At 39.2% G+C, this 19,556-nt stretch overlaps 1 protein-coding gene across 1 annotated transcript in view; it reads right to left on the bottom strand.

Annotated features, from left to right (window-relative positions):
* BAIAP3 (BAI1 associated protein 3) overlaps positions 1-19,556 on the bottom strand; it is a 534,732-nt gene that overhangs the window by 78,259 nt on the left and 436,917 nt on the right. The window contains exons 23-24 of the mRNA XM_089682088.1: positions 9,490-9,633; positions 6,650-6,745 (exon numbers count right to left, since the gene is read on the bottom strand). Of these exons, the coding sequence (XP_089538214.1) occupies positions 6,650-6,745; positions 9,490-9,633 (240 nt within the window). The remainder of the gene's footprint in view (positions 1-6,649; positions 6,746-9,489; positions 9,634-19,556) is intronic.

Here is a 19,556-nt window from a genome sequence, read left to right on the forward strand (position 1 = left end):
GCAACAGTCTGTATTCACAAATGTCCAGGCAAAGTTGCTTTGCCTTCTTCCAACATCCAAGTGACACCTTTTTCCTGTGATACCAGAGTAGATCTTCACCAGACAACCTCTCATCCAGCTCTTTGTAGCTTCAGCATTCAGGCAAGCACATGGCAACATTGCACTGGGGGGCAGCAATCCTCCAGGCTGGACAAATCCTAAGCAGGAAGAGACTCAAAAGCCCAGTCTCTCATAGAATTTATGCAGTTACCCAGAAGTAATCAGGGCCCTGCTCCCTGGGATTGGCCAAGGCGATATGAATATTCATACTGTCATCTGCATAGCTCCACACCTATGTTCCATGGAATTCTACCACTCTATGGAAGCAGAGGGAGCTATTAGACTAGCAACAGCTGAGAACACTAAACAGACCTAAATAATCAGTTGCACTGGATACAGTGAGCACAGATAGATTTGCCCAACACACTAATTACAGCCACACTAGTTACAGTGAGGCAAGCTAAATATACCTAACAAAACACACCCAGCTCCGCTGAACATAGTGAACCAGCACTAAATCTAACTAATCCTAGCACCTAACTAGGAGGGGCCTACACAAGCAAATAGTAAAACACATTTGTAAAGCAAATGCTGTGCATTATAAAGTAACAGAGTTTTTCAAAATATTGCTTTGGTTGGCCCCTACCACTCCTTTATAAATGGGCATCCAAGTGCCCATAATAAGCTGTTATATTAAATTCCCAATGATGATGCAACTAAAAGGTAGCATATTATAACAAGTGCAAGTCAGTCGTGGTGCCTGAAGATTTGGTAGCCTCTGTAATGACTTGCGTGTGGGACCAGTCATTTATATAAAGCCTTTGTTGTAATCATTGGAGGATAAATTACTCAAACTATAAAACCTACTGGTTCCTTGTTAGAAACATATGTTTATGTTATCCCCATGTCAAGAAACATGTTGATAGATTTGGATTCTTGCATCTGTGTGTGATTAGTTCCTATCTTTGACGTACTGTTGCGTGGGTCTAAACAAAAAAAAAGGAATTAGATTTCACTTTGAAATGCAAACTTTGAACTCGTCACTTAGTAAAAGCTTAGCTGCCAATCAGCATGATGAATTGGAGAGTGCAGCCACAGCTACATTCATTTCAAGGAGCCAGGTGCTGGACTGAATATTATCTGCTCTACCACTGCAAGGAAAGTAGGTAAAGGGTGTTGATGGTTTTTGTATATTCATTTTCTCATCTCTTTGTTTTAAAAATATTGTTCTTTTATGTAGCCTCCCTAGCGGTCTGATTATGTCCATATTTCTGTGCTCAAAGCGGTACATTTTTTTGCATGGAAATATGTATTTTTTTTATTGTAGGCCTGTAATTTTTAGGAATAACTCACTGAAATCTGTCCGAACAAGAGTCTAGTAAACATCCTGGGTATGTTAAAATTTGAAATACGAAATCATAAATTATAATTTAATAAATAACCATAAAAAAATAACAATATAAGGGTAATACATTTAATTCAATAATATAATCAAACCAAAAACACTGAAATTTGAAATATAGCGCCAAGTTCGCACATCACTGAGCAAAGTCGCAAAATCGTTTTCAGTGTCTGATACTGAATTTCCCCACGAATCATTATCACTCAATTCTGCAAGTGGTTCTACTTTACTATCGCTGTTCTCTAGCTGGTCTAAAACCGCTTTTGACCTAAAGGGATGCTTTTTGGACGCCATGGACGTTTCTCAGTTTCCAGGCAGAAAGAACAGTAAAAATTCAGGCAGGGCACAGGACAAAGCACTCGGGACAAAATGTATGTGAAATGCTTTGATGAAGTAATGTATGTGATTTTAGTAAATTTAGTGAATGTCACTTTTACAACATTCAAATTTCCCACCAGTTTGGTCCCCCGTACGTCCTGACGTCGCAGGGAACGGAACCCAGAAGACAAATGCCGGCATCCGCAGGAGGACATTACAGGGGACACTGCAGGAGGGACATCGTGGGAGCGAAGGACAAGGTAAGTGAAGAAGAGATCCCGGAGCAGCGCTGCAGGGTATTCCCGAGTGTAGCTTGGGTTTACCGCTTGTGGTGCTGAAACTTTACCCCGAGCTACACTCGGAAATACCGCCAGGGAGGTTAAATCAGAGATTATTTAATTTATTGCTTGCTATAATGATTTACAGTGTATTACATTTTATATATATATATATATATATATATATATATACATATATATATATATATATATCTCTATATAGTGCCTTCAAAAAGTATTCAACCCCCTTGAAACTTGCTACATTTTGTCATGTTACAACCAAAAAAGTAAATGTATTTTATTGGGATTTTATGTGATAGACCAACACAAAGTGGCACATAATTGTGAAGTGGAAAGTAAAGGATGAATGGTTTTCAAAATTATTTACACATAAATATCTGGAAAGTGTGGCATGCATTTGTATTCAGCCCCCCGAGTCAATACTTTGTAGAACCACCTTTCGCTACAATTACAGCTGCAAGTCTTTTTGGGGATGTCTCTATTAGTTTTACACATCTAGAGAGTGATATTTTTGCCAATTCTTCTTTGCAAAATACCTCAAGCGCTGTCAGATTGGATGGAGAGCGTCTGTGAACAGCAATTTGCAAGTCTTGCCAAAGATTCTCAATTGGATTTAGGTCTGGACTTTGACTGGGCCACGCTAACATATGAATGTGCTTTGATCCAAACCATTCCATTGTAGCTCTGGCTGTATGTTTAGGGTCGTTGTCCTGCTGGAAGGTGAACCTTCGCCCCAGTCTCAAGTCTTTTGAAAACTCTTAACAGGTTTTCTACCACATGTTTCATTGTGGGGATGGTGTGTTCAGGGTGATGTGCAATGTTAGTTTTCTGCCACACATAGCGCTTTGCTTTTAGGCCAAAAGGTTCACTTTTGGTCTCATCTGACCAGAACACCTTCTTTCACATGTTTGCTGTGTCCCTCACATGGCTTCTCGCAAACTGCAAACTGGACTTCTTATGGCTTTCTTTCAACAATGGCTTTCTTCTTGCCAGTCTTCCATAAAAGTCAGATTTGTGGAGTGCACGACTAATAGTTGTCCTGTGGACAGATTCTCCCACCTGAGCTGTGGATCTCTACAGCTCCTCCAGAGTTACCATGGGCCTCTTGGCTACTTTTCTGATTAATGCTCTCCTTGCCCTCTTGGTAGGTTTGCAGTTGTGCCATACACTTTCCATTTTCGGATGATGGATTGAAAAGTGCTCCGTGAGATTTTTAAAGCTTGGGATATTTTTTTATAACCTAACTCTGCTTTAACCTCCCTAGCGGTCTGATTATGTCAATACTTCTGTGCTCAAAGCGGTACATTTTTTTGCATGGAAATAGGTTGTTTTTTATTGTAGGCCTGTAATTTTTAGGAATAACTCACTGAAATCTGTCCGAACAAGAGTCTAGTAAACATCCCGGGTATGATAAAATTTGAAACACAAAATCCTAAAATTATAATATAATAAATAATCATAAAAAATAATAATATAATAATAATAAATTTAATTAAATAATATAATCAAACCAAAAACACTGAAATTTGAAATATAGCGCCAAGTTCGCACATCAGTGAGGTTAGTAGCAAAATCGTTTTCAGTGTCTGATGCCGAATTTCCTCACGAATCATTATCACTGAATTCTGCAAGTTCTGATTTACTATCGCTGTTCTCTAGCTGGTTTAAAACCGCTTTTGACCTAAAAGGACGCTTTTTGGACGCCATGGACTTTTCTCAGTTTCTATGCAGAAAGAACAGTAAAAAATGCAGGCAGGGCACAGGACAAAGCACTAGGGACAAAATGTATGTGAAATGCTTTGAAACAGTAATGTTTTACTATGTGATTTTAGTATATTTGGTGAATGTCACTTTTAAAATTTTTTAATTTCCTGCCGGTTCCGGCCCCCGTATGTCCTGTACGTCCCAACGCTCGCAGGGACCGGAACCCGGAAGACGGATGCCGGCATCGGCTGGAGGAGATGGCTGGGGATGCTGCAGGGGGGACATCGCGGAAGCGCAGGACAAGGTAAGTGAAAGAGGGATCTCGGAGCAACGCTGCAGGGTATTCCCGAGTGTAGCTTGGGGTTACCACTTTTGGTACTGAAGGTTTACCCCAAGCTACACTCGGGAATACCGCCAGGGAGGTTAAACTTCTCCACGTTATCCCTGACCTGTCTGGTGCATTTCTTGGCCTTCATGATGCTGTTTGTTCACTAAACCTCTGAGGACTTCACAGAACAGCTGTATTTATATTGAGATTAAATTACACACAGGTGGACTCTATTTACTAATTAGGTGACTTCTGAAGGCAATTGGTTCCACTAGATTTTAGCTAGGGGTATCAGAGTAAAGGGGAGTGCATATAAATGCACACCACACTTTTCAGATATTTACTTGTAAAACAATTTGAAAACCATTTATCATTCCCCTTCCACTTTACAATTATGTGCCACTTTGAGTTGGTCAATCACATAAAATCCCAATAAACTACATTTACAATTTTGATTGTAACATGACAAAATGTGGAAAATTTCAAGGGGTATGAATACTTTTTCAAGGCACTGTGTGTGTGTGTGTGTGTGTGTGTATATATATATATATATATATATATACACACACACACACAGTGCTCAGCATAAGTGAGTACACCCCTTTTGAAAAGTAAGATTTTAATCAATATCTCAATGAGCACAACAATTTCCAAAAGAGTTTTATAGAAAATGTGTTTGGCTCATTACATGAAAGTAAGCTTAATAATATAACTTAGATTGCAAAATCGTCAGTTTTACTCAAATTAGTTGATGTAAAAATGAATACACCCCACAATGAAAACAGCTATATTATGTATGGCCTCCATGATTTGCAAGGACAGCATTAAGTCTCCCAGGCATGGAATGAACAAGTTGGTGACATATTGCAACAACCATCTTTTTCCATTCTTCAAGAACAACCTCTTTTAGAACCTGGATGCTGGATGGAGAGTGAAGCTCAACTTGTTACATAGTTACATACATAGTTAGTCTGGCTGAAAAAAGACAAAAGTCCATCCAGTTCAGAATTCCCCATAGGTGTTCGATTGGGTTCAGATCAGGAGACATATTTGGCCACTGAATCACTTTCATCCTTTTCTTCTTCAGAAACGCAACAGTGGCCTTAGATGTGTGTTTTGGATCATTGTCATGAAAAAGTGCACGATCACCAAGGGCATGGAGTGATGGAGCATCTTCTCTTTCAATATAGAGCAGTACATCTGTGAATTCACGATACCATAAATGAAATGAAGCTCCCCGACACCAGCAGCACTCATGCAGCCCCACAGAAGGACACTTCACCACCATGTTTCACTGTAGGCACCATGCATTTTTTTTGTACTCCTCACCTTTGCGATGCCATACAGTTTTGAAGCCATCAGTTCCAAAAACATTTATTTTGGTCTCATCACTCAACAGTACAGAATCCCAGTAGTCTTCTTTTTCAGCATGGGCCCTGGCAAATTCTAGGCGGGCTTTTTTGGGCTTTAGGAGAGGCTTCCTTCGTGGACAACACCCATGCATGCCATTCCTCTGCAGTGTATGCCGTATTGTGTAACAGAAAACAATCTCCCCAGTTTGGTTTTTTACTTCTTTTGGTAACTGCAGTGAACTTGCATGGTGATTTTCTTCAACCCTATTCATCAGAAGACGCTCCTGTCGAGGTGTTAACTTCCATGGACAGCCTGGAGGTCTCTGTGAGATGGTTGCAGTTCCATCTTTGTTGAATTTTTGTATCACTGTTGCTACAGTATTCTGACTTATAAGTAAAGCTTTGCTGATCTTCATGTAGCCTTCACCTTTTTTGTGTAAAGAAATTATTTTCTTTCTCAAGTTTTGTGACATTTCTCTTCCATGTGGTGCCATTGCTGACAGCATGAAATGGGAAGGGGTTTTCTATGTTAAGTAATGCCTTTTAATAATCAACTGTCTGCTGGACACCTGTTTAATGAATAATTAAACTCACCTGTAGTTGAATTCGTGTTAATTAGGATTTTGTTGTCTAAAATTTAGCTTTGCTCGTAAGACTTTCATTGGGGTGTATTAATTTTTGCAACATGGTCTTGAATGAATTTGTTAAAATACTTTTTTGTGTGTGCAAATAGATCTTGTTTGCAATCAATGGTCCACATTTGTGGGAGTATTTTGTAGTATAGTGTCCCATAGAAAATGTTGATTCTGAAAGGAAAGTAAAGGTTTTCTGACAATCTGTTGGGGTGTACTCATTTATGCTGAGCACTGTATATAAATAATGTAATGGTGTCTCCATTATTTCAAGGAACAAATGTAGTACACCTATAACACTAAAAGGTGTACACCTACACTTGACATTATACATCGTAAAGTTTTATTAGTGTTAATTTTATAAAAAATATATTATATCATATATGCCATAGCTATCCACTCTTGTACTGACTTTATGTAAGGGATTACAATTAACTTTGCAGACAATACATACAAGTAAATTTATATTAGCAGTGAGCTGTTCAATTGGTTTCTCTGTCGGACACAAATATTCGATTTTGCATAGAAAGATCTGGCGTAATCCAAAGTATATGTCACTCTTCTTCAACTCTTACCTGCTCTGTGACAGCAGCCTGTCCCGCTGACTGGTGACTTCTGTCGACCTTCCGCTTAATAGCTTCTGAATAATAGATTGCTGCTTTGCATATATCCTAACATGCAAAATGGCAACATAAAATCAGTAACAACTATCTAAAAATAAAATCTATATTATAGTTTACACAAAACATAGATTCACCTTTTCAATGAAATCATTTATCAAGTCATCAAGTTAATCAGAACTTCATTTTCACTTATCATTTATACAGATTGAAAGGGTTACGCTGTGTATAGCTATCACAAAAAGAAGTGATGTGCAAGCCGATTTACTAAAGGTGAGAATCTTCACACGATTAATTGTGTGAATGTTCACTTCAATCATCATAACAAGTGAAAAGCAAATTCCTGTTCACTTGAATTACCTAATCATGTGCAGATGCTTTCACATAACAGGATAGTTAAAGTGAATTATGACACAATTTATTGTGTGACAACTCTTTTTTTAGTAAATTAGCTTAATGTATTTTTCTACAGCTTCTGCCATTAATAGGAATACTCACATTACATGTGTTCATAATTATGGCTATACAAGAGGAAGGAGAACATGCCTGAGACAATTTCAATGCCAGCTTAATTTGGAGGACATAATGGCCATCCTTCAAAGTTTAGTAATCACTTTCAAGAACCTTAAGTTAGTAATTTCAGTTGCATAAAGACTGGCAAAGGTAGTCAGATGTGCATGCACAATCCAACTTTCCTCGAACAACATGATTAGTATAGGACCTATAATCATGACTGCTCGGTTTGGTTGATTATTAAGTTTGTTGCAACAGAAAGAGGTGGTGGAAGAAAGGAACTGGGGCTTCCAGTTCTACTTGTCTCATAGGGAAGCAACAGAGGTCAGGATAGATTTTGAGTTATGTACCAACCTGGGATAATTATATTGCGCTGTCCAAATGATTTTTGTGGCTGTACTTTTTTGTGGCCTTCATAAAACATATACAGTGTTTGGAGGAGAGAGAATGCTGAGTTGCATCCAAAGAACACCATACCTACTGTGAAGCATGGGGGTGGCAACATCATGCTTTGGGGCTGTTTCTCCGCAAAGGGACCAGGATGACTGATCCATGTACAGGACAGAATGAATGGGGCCATGTATCGTGAGATTTTGAGTGCAAACCTCCTTCCATCAGCAAGGGCATTGAAGATGAAACGTGGTTGGGTCTTCCAACATGACAATGATCCCAAACATACCGCCCGGGCAACGAAGGAGTGGCTTTGTAAGAAGCATTTCAAGGTCCTGGAATGGCCTAGCCAGTCTCCAGATCTCAACCCCATAGAAAACCTTTGGAGGGAGTTGAAAGTCCATGTTGCCCAGCGACAGCCCCAAAACGTCACTGCTCTAGAGGAGATCTGCATGGAGGAATGGGCCAACATACCAGCAACAGTGTGTCCCAACCTTGTGAAGACTTACAGGAAACGTTTGACCTCATTGCCAACAAAGGATATATAACAAAGTATTGAGATGAACTTTTGATATTGACCAAATACTTATTTTCCACCATAATTTGCAAATAAATTCTTTCCAAATCAGCCAATGTGATTGTCTGGATTTTTTTTCTCATTTTGTCTCTCATAGTTGAGGTCTACCTATGATGCCAATTACAGGCCTCTCTCATCTTTTTAAGTGGGAGAACTTGCACAATTGGTGGCTGACTAAATACTTTTTTGCCCCACTGTAACTGTGTTTATACCAAACTGGATTAATCTTCCACTTAATTGTTGAGTTTAACAAATTGTAATTTCTTCACCACATTTTCCCCATTCTTCACTCCTGTATACTCTATTCTAGCGTGCTCTTAGTTCTTTATCACAAACTTGCTTTGCCTTTTCACAAACCTCTGCAACACAACTCACTTTATTCTTTCCCACCTCCGCTGGATATTTCCCTTCTTTCTCTGATTATCACCTCTTTCCCTCTTTTTTATCTTTACTCACCAGTATCCCACTTAACCTGACATACCTTTTATTTAACAGTTACCGGTAGATGGAAGATTAATACAGTTTGGTATAAATAAAGTGCAGTTGTGCATATAAGTGAATCAAAATAAATGATTCACTTATATGCACAACCGCACTGATTTTCACTTTATTCTTTTGCATATACTTCTTGATCATATATAGTTTATGAGAATTACCATATTAATATTTTCATACAGTTTGTGCTTTTATAGCGCTGCACTTTATTTATACACATTTATATTGGGGCTGTTGCCTATACCCTGAAGTGCCAGCAGCTGCCTGTATTCATATTTGTTCTCGATTTTGCGCTCGCTTATATTCTTGTTACAGTTTGGCATAAACACATTTATATTTTGTACAAAGTGCACAAAAAGTACAACCACAAAAATCTTTTGGGCAGCACTATATAATTATCCCTGGTTGGTACATGACTCAAAATGTACCTTGACGTCTGTTGAGCACAATTGGTGCTTTTTATCAAATTTGGGCATGAAGGAAATGAAGACAAGACAATGAGCTTTGTTCACACTCCTTTATTGCTCTGTATTACTGACCCCCTGTGTGGGATGCATAAAACTCTCACCATAATTTGCTTGCACTTCATTTGAAGTAAATCTGTGTATTTCATGCTTTCTATCTTAATAAAATTATATTACATACAAAGTGTATATTTCCTGCATTTAATTCCACACACTGAAACACATAGTATGGTGTGCCAAAGGACTGGTAAAGCCAAATTAGAAGTTGCCTTACATAAATAACCCATCAGTATGTTAACTTGCATACTTTTCAAGGTATTAGTTGGTACACATTGTTTGTTTGTTTCATAACTTACATCAGAGAGCTGTGTTAAAAATACGAATGCCTCAGAGGAGTTTGGCCAAGCAAGCTGTGCCCAGAACTCTTTGATTTGTGAGAAGCAGATTGTGACATCAACTGCAGAGCCGCTGTGCTTGGACAGAGAGTCCACATATTCTAGCTGTGAAAACAAGACAAAAGTGCTGAAATAACAAACTGCGCAGTATTCACAAGCCACCAGGACAAGAAAAGTCCAACAATGCTGGCAACGATGACAAAAAGTAAACAGAAATCTAAGAAGGTCTTCAGCTAGATATACATTATATCCATTATTGTTTGATATACGTGTAGGAGAAAACAATAACTAATATCAGCAGGAAATATTCAAGATAATTATTGACAGATATTATGCATTTCAACCATATTCAGAAATGATGTCAACCTATCTTTGTTTCAAGAAACAACATACTGCATATAGAGCCCCTAGCTATATTTGCATTTAATAAAATATTTCTTAATGCCCTATAGCTCTCTTTTTTTTAGTTTAGGATAGAGTGTGGAAATGTTAGGTTTTACTGTGGTCTGTGTCCCCACTCGGGAGATTTCAACTCATTTCTGTCCCTATGACAGAAAAACTGAGGGAAAATATCCATTCCAAAATGAAAAAAAAATGCCTGGGGTTCAAATCAGGACTGTACTTCCATGAGGCAATATGAAAACCTGCAGCAACGTAGCTGAATGACTGACAGTAACAAAAAAGGGCCAGGAGGAAAACAGAGAGGTTCCCTTAGTCACCAGTCATATATTGCAGTCTAATGACATAGCACTTTTCTTCCTGTCATCTACACAAATCCCTGATGATATATTATGAAGAAAATCATATTCTGGAGAAGTGCAAGAAGATATCATAGACATGAGATGACATTCACCTGATACAGATATTTTGCGCTGATTCCTCCTTAGTTGTGCTACATTATTCCTCACTTTCAATGCAAGACTATCAGTCTGTTTAGACTGAAAAAAAAAAACTTTGTGATGCTGGATTAGGTTGAGCTTCAATGGAATGGGGAGGAGTGGGAAGCAGGATTTTGGTGCTGGCTTATCAGGAAGAATAATAATGATTGGGACAGGTTTGCTAACCTGAGTGTGGCTGGCCTCAATGCTAAGGCAAGACATACAAGATTCATTTTTCTTTAATGCAGCCATTGAGTTGAGCAAAAAAAAATGAACCAATTCCCTCATCCATGCATTTGATGTGGACGGGGGAATCACTACCGCTGAGCTATTGTATTCTGCCGCCAGGCAGCCTTACCCACTGGCAGAATACAATGATCAGTGTTGCCTCCAGGGGCACTGATCATTCAGGAAAAATCCAATAGGGTGGTTGTACACAAGTGTACGCAGTCTCTGCTGAACCAGTCAAAGTTTGATCTATGTATAGCCGGCTTAAGAAGACAGACTGGGTGACAGTAATCTTAGGGGTAAAGCCATCCTAACTGGTTGCAGTTAACATGTATAGTTGCTATGAAAAATTGAACTTTTGTAATGAATTTTCCCAAACTGCAGCAGTGCTCTTACTAGTATGTGAGTGTGCCTAGGCACTTATTGCTATATAGCTTAAGTGTGAGCTCAAAGGCACTGCTGCCTCTGACTGTTAAGCAGGCCATAGATGATGCAATTTTGTGTTCTCCCGGTGGAGGGGGTGGGGGGGAGAGCTGTCCCCATGGGGAGAACACAGTGATTTGGCCGCTAGCAATAACCGCATTTAAAATCTGACAGGCAGGTTGTACCCAAGTCGTACAACAATCTATTTGGTTTCAATCAGCCTACCCATAGATGGTTAGAATCTGGGCCCGCCCCTGCTGAACTGGCTGAGAGATTAGATGATGCTGCTACTGTGTTGCTGGAGATTCTGATATGAGGAAGCAAAGCCCTGACTACCTAGATGGCTTCCCCCACACAGAGACACAATGCAGAACAAGGCATGGTAAGTTAGTAATGGGGAAAATACAGCTGCAGTGAGACCTCAGATAATAGTGAAGACTAGTCCTTTGCCCTCTGCCTATCTTTCTTTTGGGCACAGCTTCTGGAGTTCATTACCTTTTTAAAAAGTCAGTCCAGGGGAGTGCGACAAGACCAAGATGCCCGCTTGAAGTCACAGTTCCAGCTCCATAGGTGAACACAGTGGCACAAAATGGCTTTCCAACTCCCTAAAAAAACACCCTGCACTGGCGATCCAGCTCTCTGGACCACACAGATCATGTCCAGAAAAAGAAAGGACGATAGGAAGCCTCACAAACTGACTGCTTTCTTCACACAGCAGCAGCATGGGAGCAGGCAATATGGCGCCAGCACTTCTCTCTCCACAATCTCAAGGTCATCTCCGCCAGCCTCACTGACAGGTTTCTCCGATCACAGAGGGGAATCAATGAAGGATCCCACACTCTCTCTCCTCCACTCCACTGTCTGGCAGCCCAGAAAAAGCGAGAGCAAGAATAGATGGAGAAAGACACAGTAATCAGGTGAGCCCTGACAATACTATTAATAACTCTAGAGATGATACAAGGGAACTGCCGGATTCTATTGAAGAATTCCCCACTAGCAACCAGCCAGTTATGGATACAGTACTTAAAGACATGCTCATGTCCCTCAGAAGTTCTTTGCACACGGACATGATGTCCTGTATGCATAAATTTTCTAAAGAGGTACAGGAAGTGGATTGTAGATTCGAACATAGAGAAACAAAAATGGGAGAATTTGCGGTAACCATTAATGATCTAGTAGATGCTAATGAAACCAAAGAAGAAGAAATGGAGTGGGTTAAAGCGAAATTAGCTGACATGGAAGATAGATCTAAGACAGGGGTGTCAAACTGGTGGCCCTCCAGCTGTTGCGAAACTACAAGTCCCATCATTCCCCCGCCTTTAGGAGTTATGCTTGTAACTGTCAACCTTGCAATGCCTCATGGGACTTGTAGTTAGGAAACAGCTGGAGGACCTCCAGTTTGACACCAGTGATCTAAGAGGAATAATTTAAAAATTAGAGGCATCCCTGAAACTGTATCACAAGCAGACCTCCGTAAATTTACTGCATCCATGTTTAAACCGATTATTCCTTAAATGAGATGGAAGTCATGATTGACAGAATTCACCGACTACCGAAATCCAACCATCTCCCTGACCATGTACCAAGGGATGTCATCCTGCGACTGCACTTTTTTCATATTAAAGAGCGTCTAATGATAGCAATGCGCAACAAGGACCAGATTCCCACAGAATATGCTGATTTACAATTTTATGCGGACCTCTCCCAATATACACTTCAAAAGCGGAGAAACCTCACCACTATAACCAAAGCTCTCCAGAACCATAGAATTAACTACAGATGGGGTTACCCTACTAAACGTACCATCCACAAGGAAGACACCACCTATGTGATAGACTCTTTGGAAAAAGGCTTGTCCTTGCTGAAATCCTGGAACATTCTCCCTGATATTCCTTCTACATATTCTTCCAGGAATATCCACTGCTCCGATCCAGAGTGGAGAGTGGTTACAGCCAAAAATTCTTGAGACCATTATCAAGTTTGGTTCAGCAGCTTTCATTTTTTTTTCTTTTTCCCTTCTCATTTAATATAGGGAAATATGTTCCCCTGGGACGCGGAGAACCTCCTAGGACCTAGGTCTATTTTTACCCCTGATTGCATATGAGCAGCATGATGCTGCACTCGGGTACTAATAACCCACTGTCTTGCCTCTTAATGTTTTTGTTATACACGTTATGTGTTTGTTTAATTCCTTTTACGTTATCACAGTCTAACCCACAGAAGTGTCTGTACAGCTCTCGATCTTCTGCGCAGGAAACCATGGAGAAGGAAACTTGCCAACTCCACATCTCTAAAAATGTCTGATTGGAATTGGGAATTGTTCAATGTGAGTAAAATCTTTCATATCTACCATTTCCACACCAACAACCCCACATTACCATGGGAGTGACATTCTTAACCATTAACGCAAGGGGCCTTAACCATCCAGTGAAGCGCAAATCTCTATGGCAAGAAGCCATCCAACATATTTGTGATATTCTCTGTGTTCAGGAAACACACTTTTCTGAACAAAACCCTCCTAAATGCTCTCACAGACATTTCCCACACATCTTCTGTGCCAATGCCAATGATAAAAAAGAGGGACTCTAATTGCTATCAAAGATACAACCTCCTTTACTCTGCATAGAGAAATCAAAGATCCCAATGTTTGCTACCTAATCTTAATCTGCAACATAAATTATACAACCCACACGCTGGTTAACACTTATTCCCCAAATAATCATCAAATACGCTTTTTCAACAAGTTGCTCAATAAAGTACTGTATATAACATTGAACAAGGTTCTCTCTTAATATGCGGAAACTTTAACCTCATTCCTTATCCGGCTATGGACTCTACAACTCTCCCTAAGAAATACTCAACATCATTACAACACTGTATCCAATCTCAAGATATATACGATATTTGGCGATGTCTCCACGCTAACGAGAAGGACTTTACTTTTTTTTCACATCCCACAGATCTTACTTACGCATCGAATGAGGAAAGAACAAAGAGAGGGCGCACAGGCCTAGTGCATTACCATAAAAAATGTTTAATAAGAAATAAAATAGGTGTTGTACTCACAAACGACAATAAAGTCAAGGCACATCATAAAAGAACAGCTAGGTCAACACCGCGCTGAGTAACAGTCCGTAATGGGGAATGTAGACATGCAATAGGCTGACGCGTTTCGAGGACTTGCCTCTTCCTCAGAGGCGCGGTGTTGACCTAGCTGTTCTTTTATGATGTGCCTTGACTTTATTGTCGATTGTGAGTACAACACCTATTTTATTTCTTATTAAACATTGGCTCTGAGGAAGAGGCAAGTCCTCGAAAGGCGTCAGACTAATGGATGTCTACATTCCCCATTACGGACTGTTACTCAGCACGGTGTTGACCCAGCTATATTTTGATGTGCCTTGACTTTATTGTCGTTTGTGAGTACAACACCGATTTTATTTCTTATTAAACATTTTTTATGGTAATGCACTAGGCCTTTGTGCCCTCTCTTTGTTCTTTCCTCATTCAGTATATTTGGACTCCACCCGTCTGTTGAGGGCAGCAAGGTGTGCATGTTCCAGGACATTCTTAATGTGGTTGTAGCCTGCATCGAGTCCATCCCCAAGCACAGGAGCATTTGTGTTTGCTGGTTCTTACTTACGCATCGACCTGTTCTTAACAGACCAATGGACTCTATCCAAAGTAGAATCTACTACTATAAACAACGTCACATGGTCTGACCATGCCTCCATTTCATTAACTATGCAAGATTCACTATCTACTAGTCCCATCCTCCTCTGGAGAGCTAACCCAAGGCTAATGCAACATGATGAGACTAAATCTATGATAGAGAAAAATATTTCCGATTTTTTTACTGATAACGCTGAGTCAGTAGCAGACCCTTTTATAGTGTAGAATGCTCATAAAGCATGTATTAGAGGTATATTCATTAAACTGGGAGCTGTGGTAAAGAGGAGAAGGCAAAAGCTTATACAAGATCTCACACAAGACATCAACAATTTAGACACCCAAAATAAACTTGCTCCAACCCCAGAGCTTTAAAAAAAAATCACCCATCTGCGAATTAATCTTCGCACACTTCTACTACAAAACTTTGAGAAGTTATCAAGGCAGCTTAAAATGATATGAACGGAAATAGAGCTGGCAAAGTTCTAGCCCAACGTCTAAAAGTTAAAACTAATATCCCTTTCTTGATTAACCCAACTACTAACAACAAACTATATCATCCACAAGATAGAGCAGACACATTCAGTCAGTATTATAGTACATTTTACAACCTTAATTCAGACCCTGACAGCTTCCAACCCATGCCAGACCTGCTAAAAATATTTTTGCTTAAACTATCTATTCCCCAGCTCTCAAAAGACCAGTTAGAGGCATTAAATTCACCTTTCACTCCACAGCAAATTGCCCAAGCAATAGATTTATTACCCAACAAAAAATCACCTGGACCAGATGGTTTCACTGGGGAATACTTTAAAATATTTAAACGCCTTCTGACTCCACACCTGGGAAAAGTCTATAACAATGCCATAGATATCTTCTCCTTTCCTCCTGAAATGCTAAAAACATTAATTATAACTCTACCTAAACCAGGGAAGGACCTGGTCTTACCCTAAAGTTTTATCCCTAAATCACTACTGAATAATGATCTCAAATTATATGCTAAATTGATTGAATCTCGTTTGGTTGACGTATTACCTTTACTTATACACCCAGACCAATCTCGTTTTACAAAAGGGCGCCAGACAACAGATGCTACCCGCAGATTGGTAAATGTCATCCATTTGGCTGCAACAAAAAAACTACCTTTTCTGCTCCTAGCATTGGATGCAGAGAAGGCGTTCGATAGAATACACTGGAGCTATTTAGCTCAAGTTTTGTCTGCATTTGGTTTTGTAGGTCCAATTTAGTCGGCCATCATGGCATTTTGTATTAAACCTTCAGCACAGGTATTTATTTCCGGAAGGCTATCTACTCCGTTACAGATTTCTAATGGCACCCGTTAAGGGTGCCCAATATCACCACTCGTATATAATCTACTAATGGAACCTATGGCAATTTATATACGTTCTCACTCCTCCATTTCAGGATTCCAAATACAGGACAAACTGCATACTATTAGTCTATTCGCACACAATATAATTTTGATGCTAACAGATGTAGAGAAGGCTCCAGTTTCAGTACATACAGGTGTTTAGCCAAGTCTCATATAAAGTTAATGAACCAAATCATACATTTTAAATATAGGAGTTCCTTCTTCTATGATGGAGACTAAAAAAAAACATTTCCATGTGTGTGGAAAAAAATATTGATTGATTGGGTGACCTAATTACAGTGAATTATATAACCTTGATACATAAGATCCAAAACTCTCTACAAGAATGCAAAAGTTGAATAATCGTGGTCTGGTCGCTTAGCGACTTTCAAAATGATACTATTACCTCAATTACTCTATATCTTTAGAACATTACCCATCCCATTACCTAACTCCTTTTTTCTGAAAGTGCAATCATTATTAAATCAATTCCTATGGCAAGGCAAAAGAGCTACAAGTGCATTTAGCAAACTGATTAAATCCAGGAAAGCAGGAGGAGCTGGACATGTTTTAATAAAAGACTACTATTTAGCCTCCATTTTGCCGCAGTTGAAAGCCTGGTTTTTTGGGGACTCACGTAACCTTTGGGTGGCATTGGAAAAATCTCAAGTTCCTGGCAATAATTTATATAATTATTTAATAGCCACCCATTTTACTCACTCCAAAATGTCCTCCCTATCTCCCACTATAGTTGCAACCCTATTAGCCTGAAAAGCTCTGCTAGCTATGTCGGCTGATGAGCAACCGCACTCCACTATTCCTTTTCCTATTCCTAGCTTATCAACTATTATTCCTGACCTCGATGTTAGCCAATGGGTCTCTAAAGGTATTCATACAAAAGAGAATTTAATGACTGGCCCAACAATTAACACCTCCAGATCCTTGCAGTTAGGATACGATATCTCTATTTCAGATTATTATAAATATTTGCAGATTGCACATTTCCTACAAAAACACCCAACATTCACTAATACACTTCCATGGTGCATAGCTTTATTCTTTGATGTCACCAAACCTAGCAGGATGGGTATTGCACTGCTTTAAAATACCTTTCACAATTAAACTGAATTTACTAAATCCTCCTCTATTAAAGCATGGAAACATGACTTTGGTGAAGCTTACTCTGCTGAATGTTGGCAAGAAGCACTTAAAACTACATATTCAGTAACCAGGTGCGTTAACCTTTGGGAACTGAACATAAAACTCTTACTATGTTTGTACCTAACTCCTTTACGAATCTCTAAATTTTCAGCTGATACATCTACCAATTGTTGGAGAGACTGTGGAGCACCAGGTACTTCGCACCTAATCCTATGGCCTTGCCCCCGGATCCTCATCTTTTGGGAGGAAGAATTCCGCTTGCTCTCAACAGTTGTGGTACTTCAACTTCCATTTTCAGCAGGCATGGCTCTATTTTCCCTATGAATAGGTCAAGTACCCAATAGCTTGATGGGAGTAATAACACACATCTTACTAGCAGCAGGCCTAACCCTCTAAAGAAACTGGAAAAATTCAAACCCCCAACTATAAACGAGGTAATACAAGTAGTCCAAACACATGCCACATTTGAAACACTATATACTTAATAGGCAAACATGAGGCAGCGAACATTATTTGGCAGCCATGGAATGAGCAATACCAAAAAATCTGCTAGACGAGTATACTGACCTTGATATAAGACACTTCAATGTGATACTCTTGTAATATTTGTTTTATTTTTGTTTTCTTTCTGTTCAAGTATTACTGATACCTTGTTATGGGCTAACCAGGCCTATGCTACATTTCTATTTGTGTCAACCCTTGTTGTAAATTCAATAAAGAAATATTGAAAATAAAAAGTCAGTCCAAACCAAACCTGATATTTTAATTTTATTAGTTGGAAAGCCAATACATAACAATTAATTATACCTCTCAGGCAGTCTGTTAGTGAGATATCTGAGTCTGAGTTCCAGGTGTGTACAGCTTTTGCGACCCTTACATTATGTTTTCAGCAAAAAAATCAATGATAACTTAAAAAGTGCAGAAATCCATGGTAATCAGCAGTTAGAACAATAGACGATCCCTGCTCAATGGCTGCTATGTGCTACAGTACTTTTATCTTACATGCATAAGACAATAAGATTGGAAAAAAACTGATGTCCATCAAGATCAACCACCCACATGTTCATAGCGTTGTTCCAGAAGAAGGCAGAGTAAAAGCCAATGAAACCACCCAACTCAGCAATACAGCCATACAATAACCCAAAAATAATAATACAATGTGCAATAATACTGCAGCCTTCCATTCAATATACCCAAAAGAAAGATACTCAAGAAAGACGCAATGAACACAAAATATGGGTTATATGAAATATACATCACAGTGGAAGCCAAAAAATAAACAAAATCAGAAGGGCACAAACTCCTAGTGCATTATCTACAGCACTTTATTAAAAGATGAACTATAAAAATTATACTCACAAACCATAGTGGATTGGTAGCATTTCGGGGGTCTGACCCCTTCCTCAGAGCAAGAAATGGTACATTCTTTGCTCTGAGGAAGGGGGTCAGTCCAGCAAAACTTGTCAGTTGGTACGGTCATCTCTTTGGTCCTATGAGGTTAGAGGGTACACCTCTGGTTTCTGTATTCATGATATGCTAACAATTCACTTTGGTTTGAGAGTATAATTTGTATCATTAATCTTTTAATATAGTGCTGGAAATAATGCACTAGGTGTTTGTGCCCTTCTGTTTTTGTTGTTTGTATAGCTCAAGATTCCCCAATATGAGGAGGGCTGCTCCATGTTAACCATCCAGCCGGTCCTGCACAGGTCATTGCATGTGTACTTTCTGAGGTCAGCTTCTCTGCCATTTTTCGCACTGAGGTGTCACGTTTTCACAGTTCTGTCCATCACTGTGAAAGCTCCTGTGATAAGGTGTATGACAAATAAAGATTAGTTCATCCTGTAACAGTTCTAAATAAACTCTTCTCAAGAAAATTAAATCTCTCCACCATGAATAAAAAGTTTTTATTAAGGGTGGAGAGATCAAACTTTTTGAGAAGAGTTTATTTAGAATAGTTGCAGGATGGACTAGTCTTTATTTGTCATACACCTTATCACAGGAGCTTTCATAGTGGTGTTTACTTTATATATCACATATTTTGTATTCACATTGTATTTTTGTTTTATTGTGTTACATTAAGACTACAAAGTCTAGTTTAAAATCAGTAGTCTAAACTTAAACTTTATCACTTAAAAGAGAAGTATGGGAAAAAAAAATACAAACATTCATACTCAATATCTAACTAGATAGCTGCAGCATTGGTTCGATGCTGCAGCTGTCCCCTGCCGACTCTACACCAAGAACTGAACATTCAAAGATTGCTGACTGTCAATTCTCAGGCTCCAGGAAGCGAT

This window comes from Staurois parvus, unplaced genomic scaffold (genome assembly GCF_062004578.1).
Source record: "Staurois parvus isolate SC_StPar_1 unplaced genomic scaffold, SC_StPar_1.0 ptg000018l, whole genome shotgun sequence".
Classification (NCBI taxonomy): domain Eukaryota; kingdom Metazoa; phylum Chordata; class Amphibia; order Anura; family Ranidae; genus Staurois; species Staurois parvus.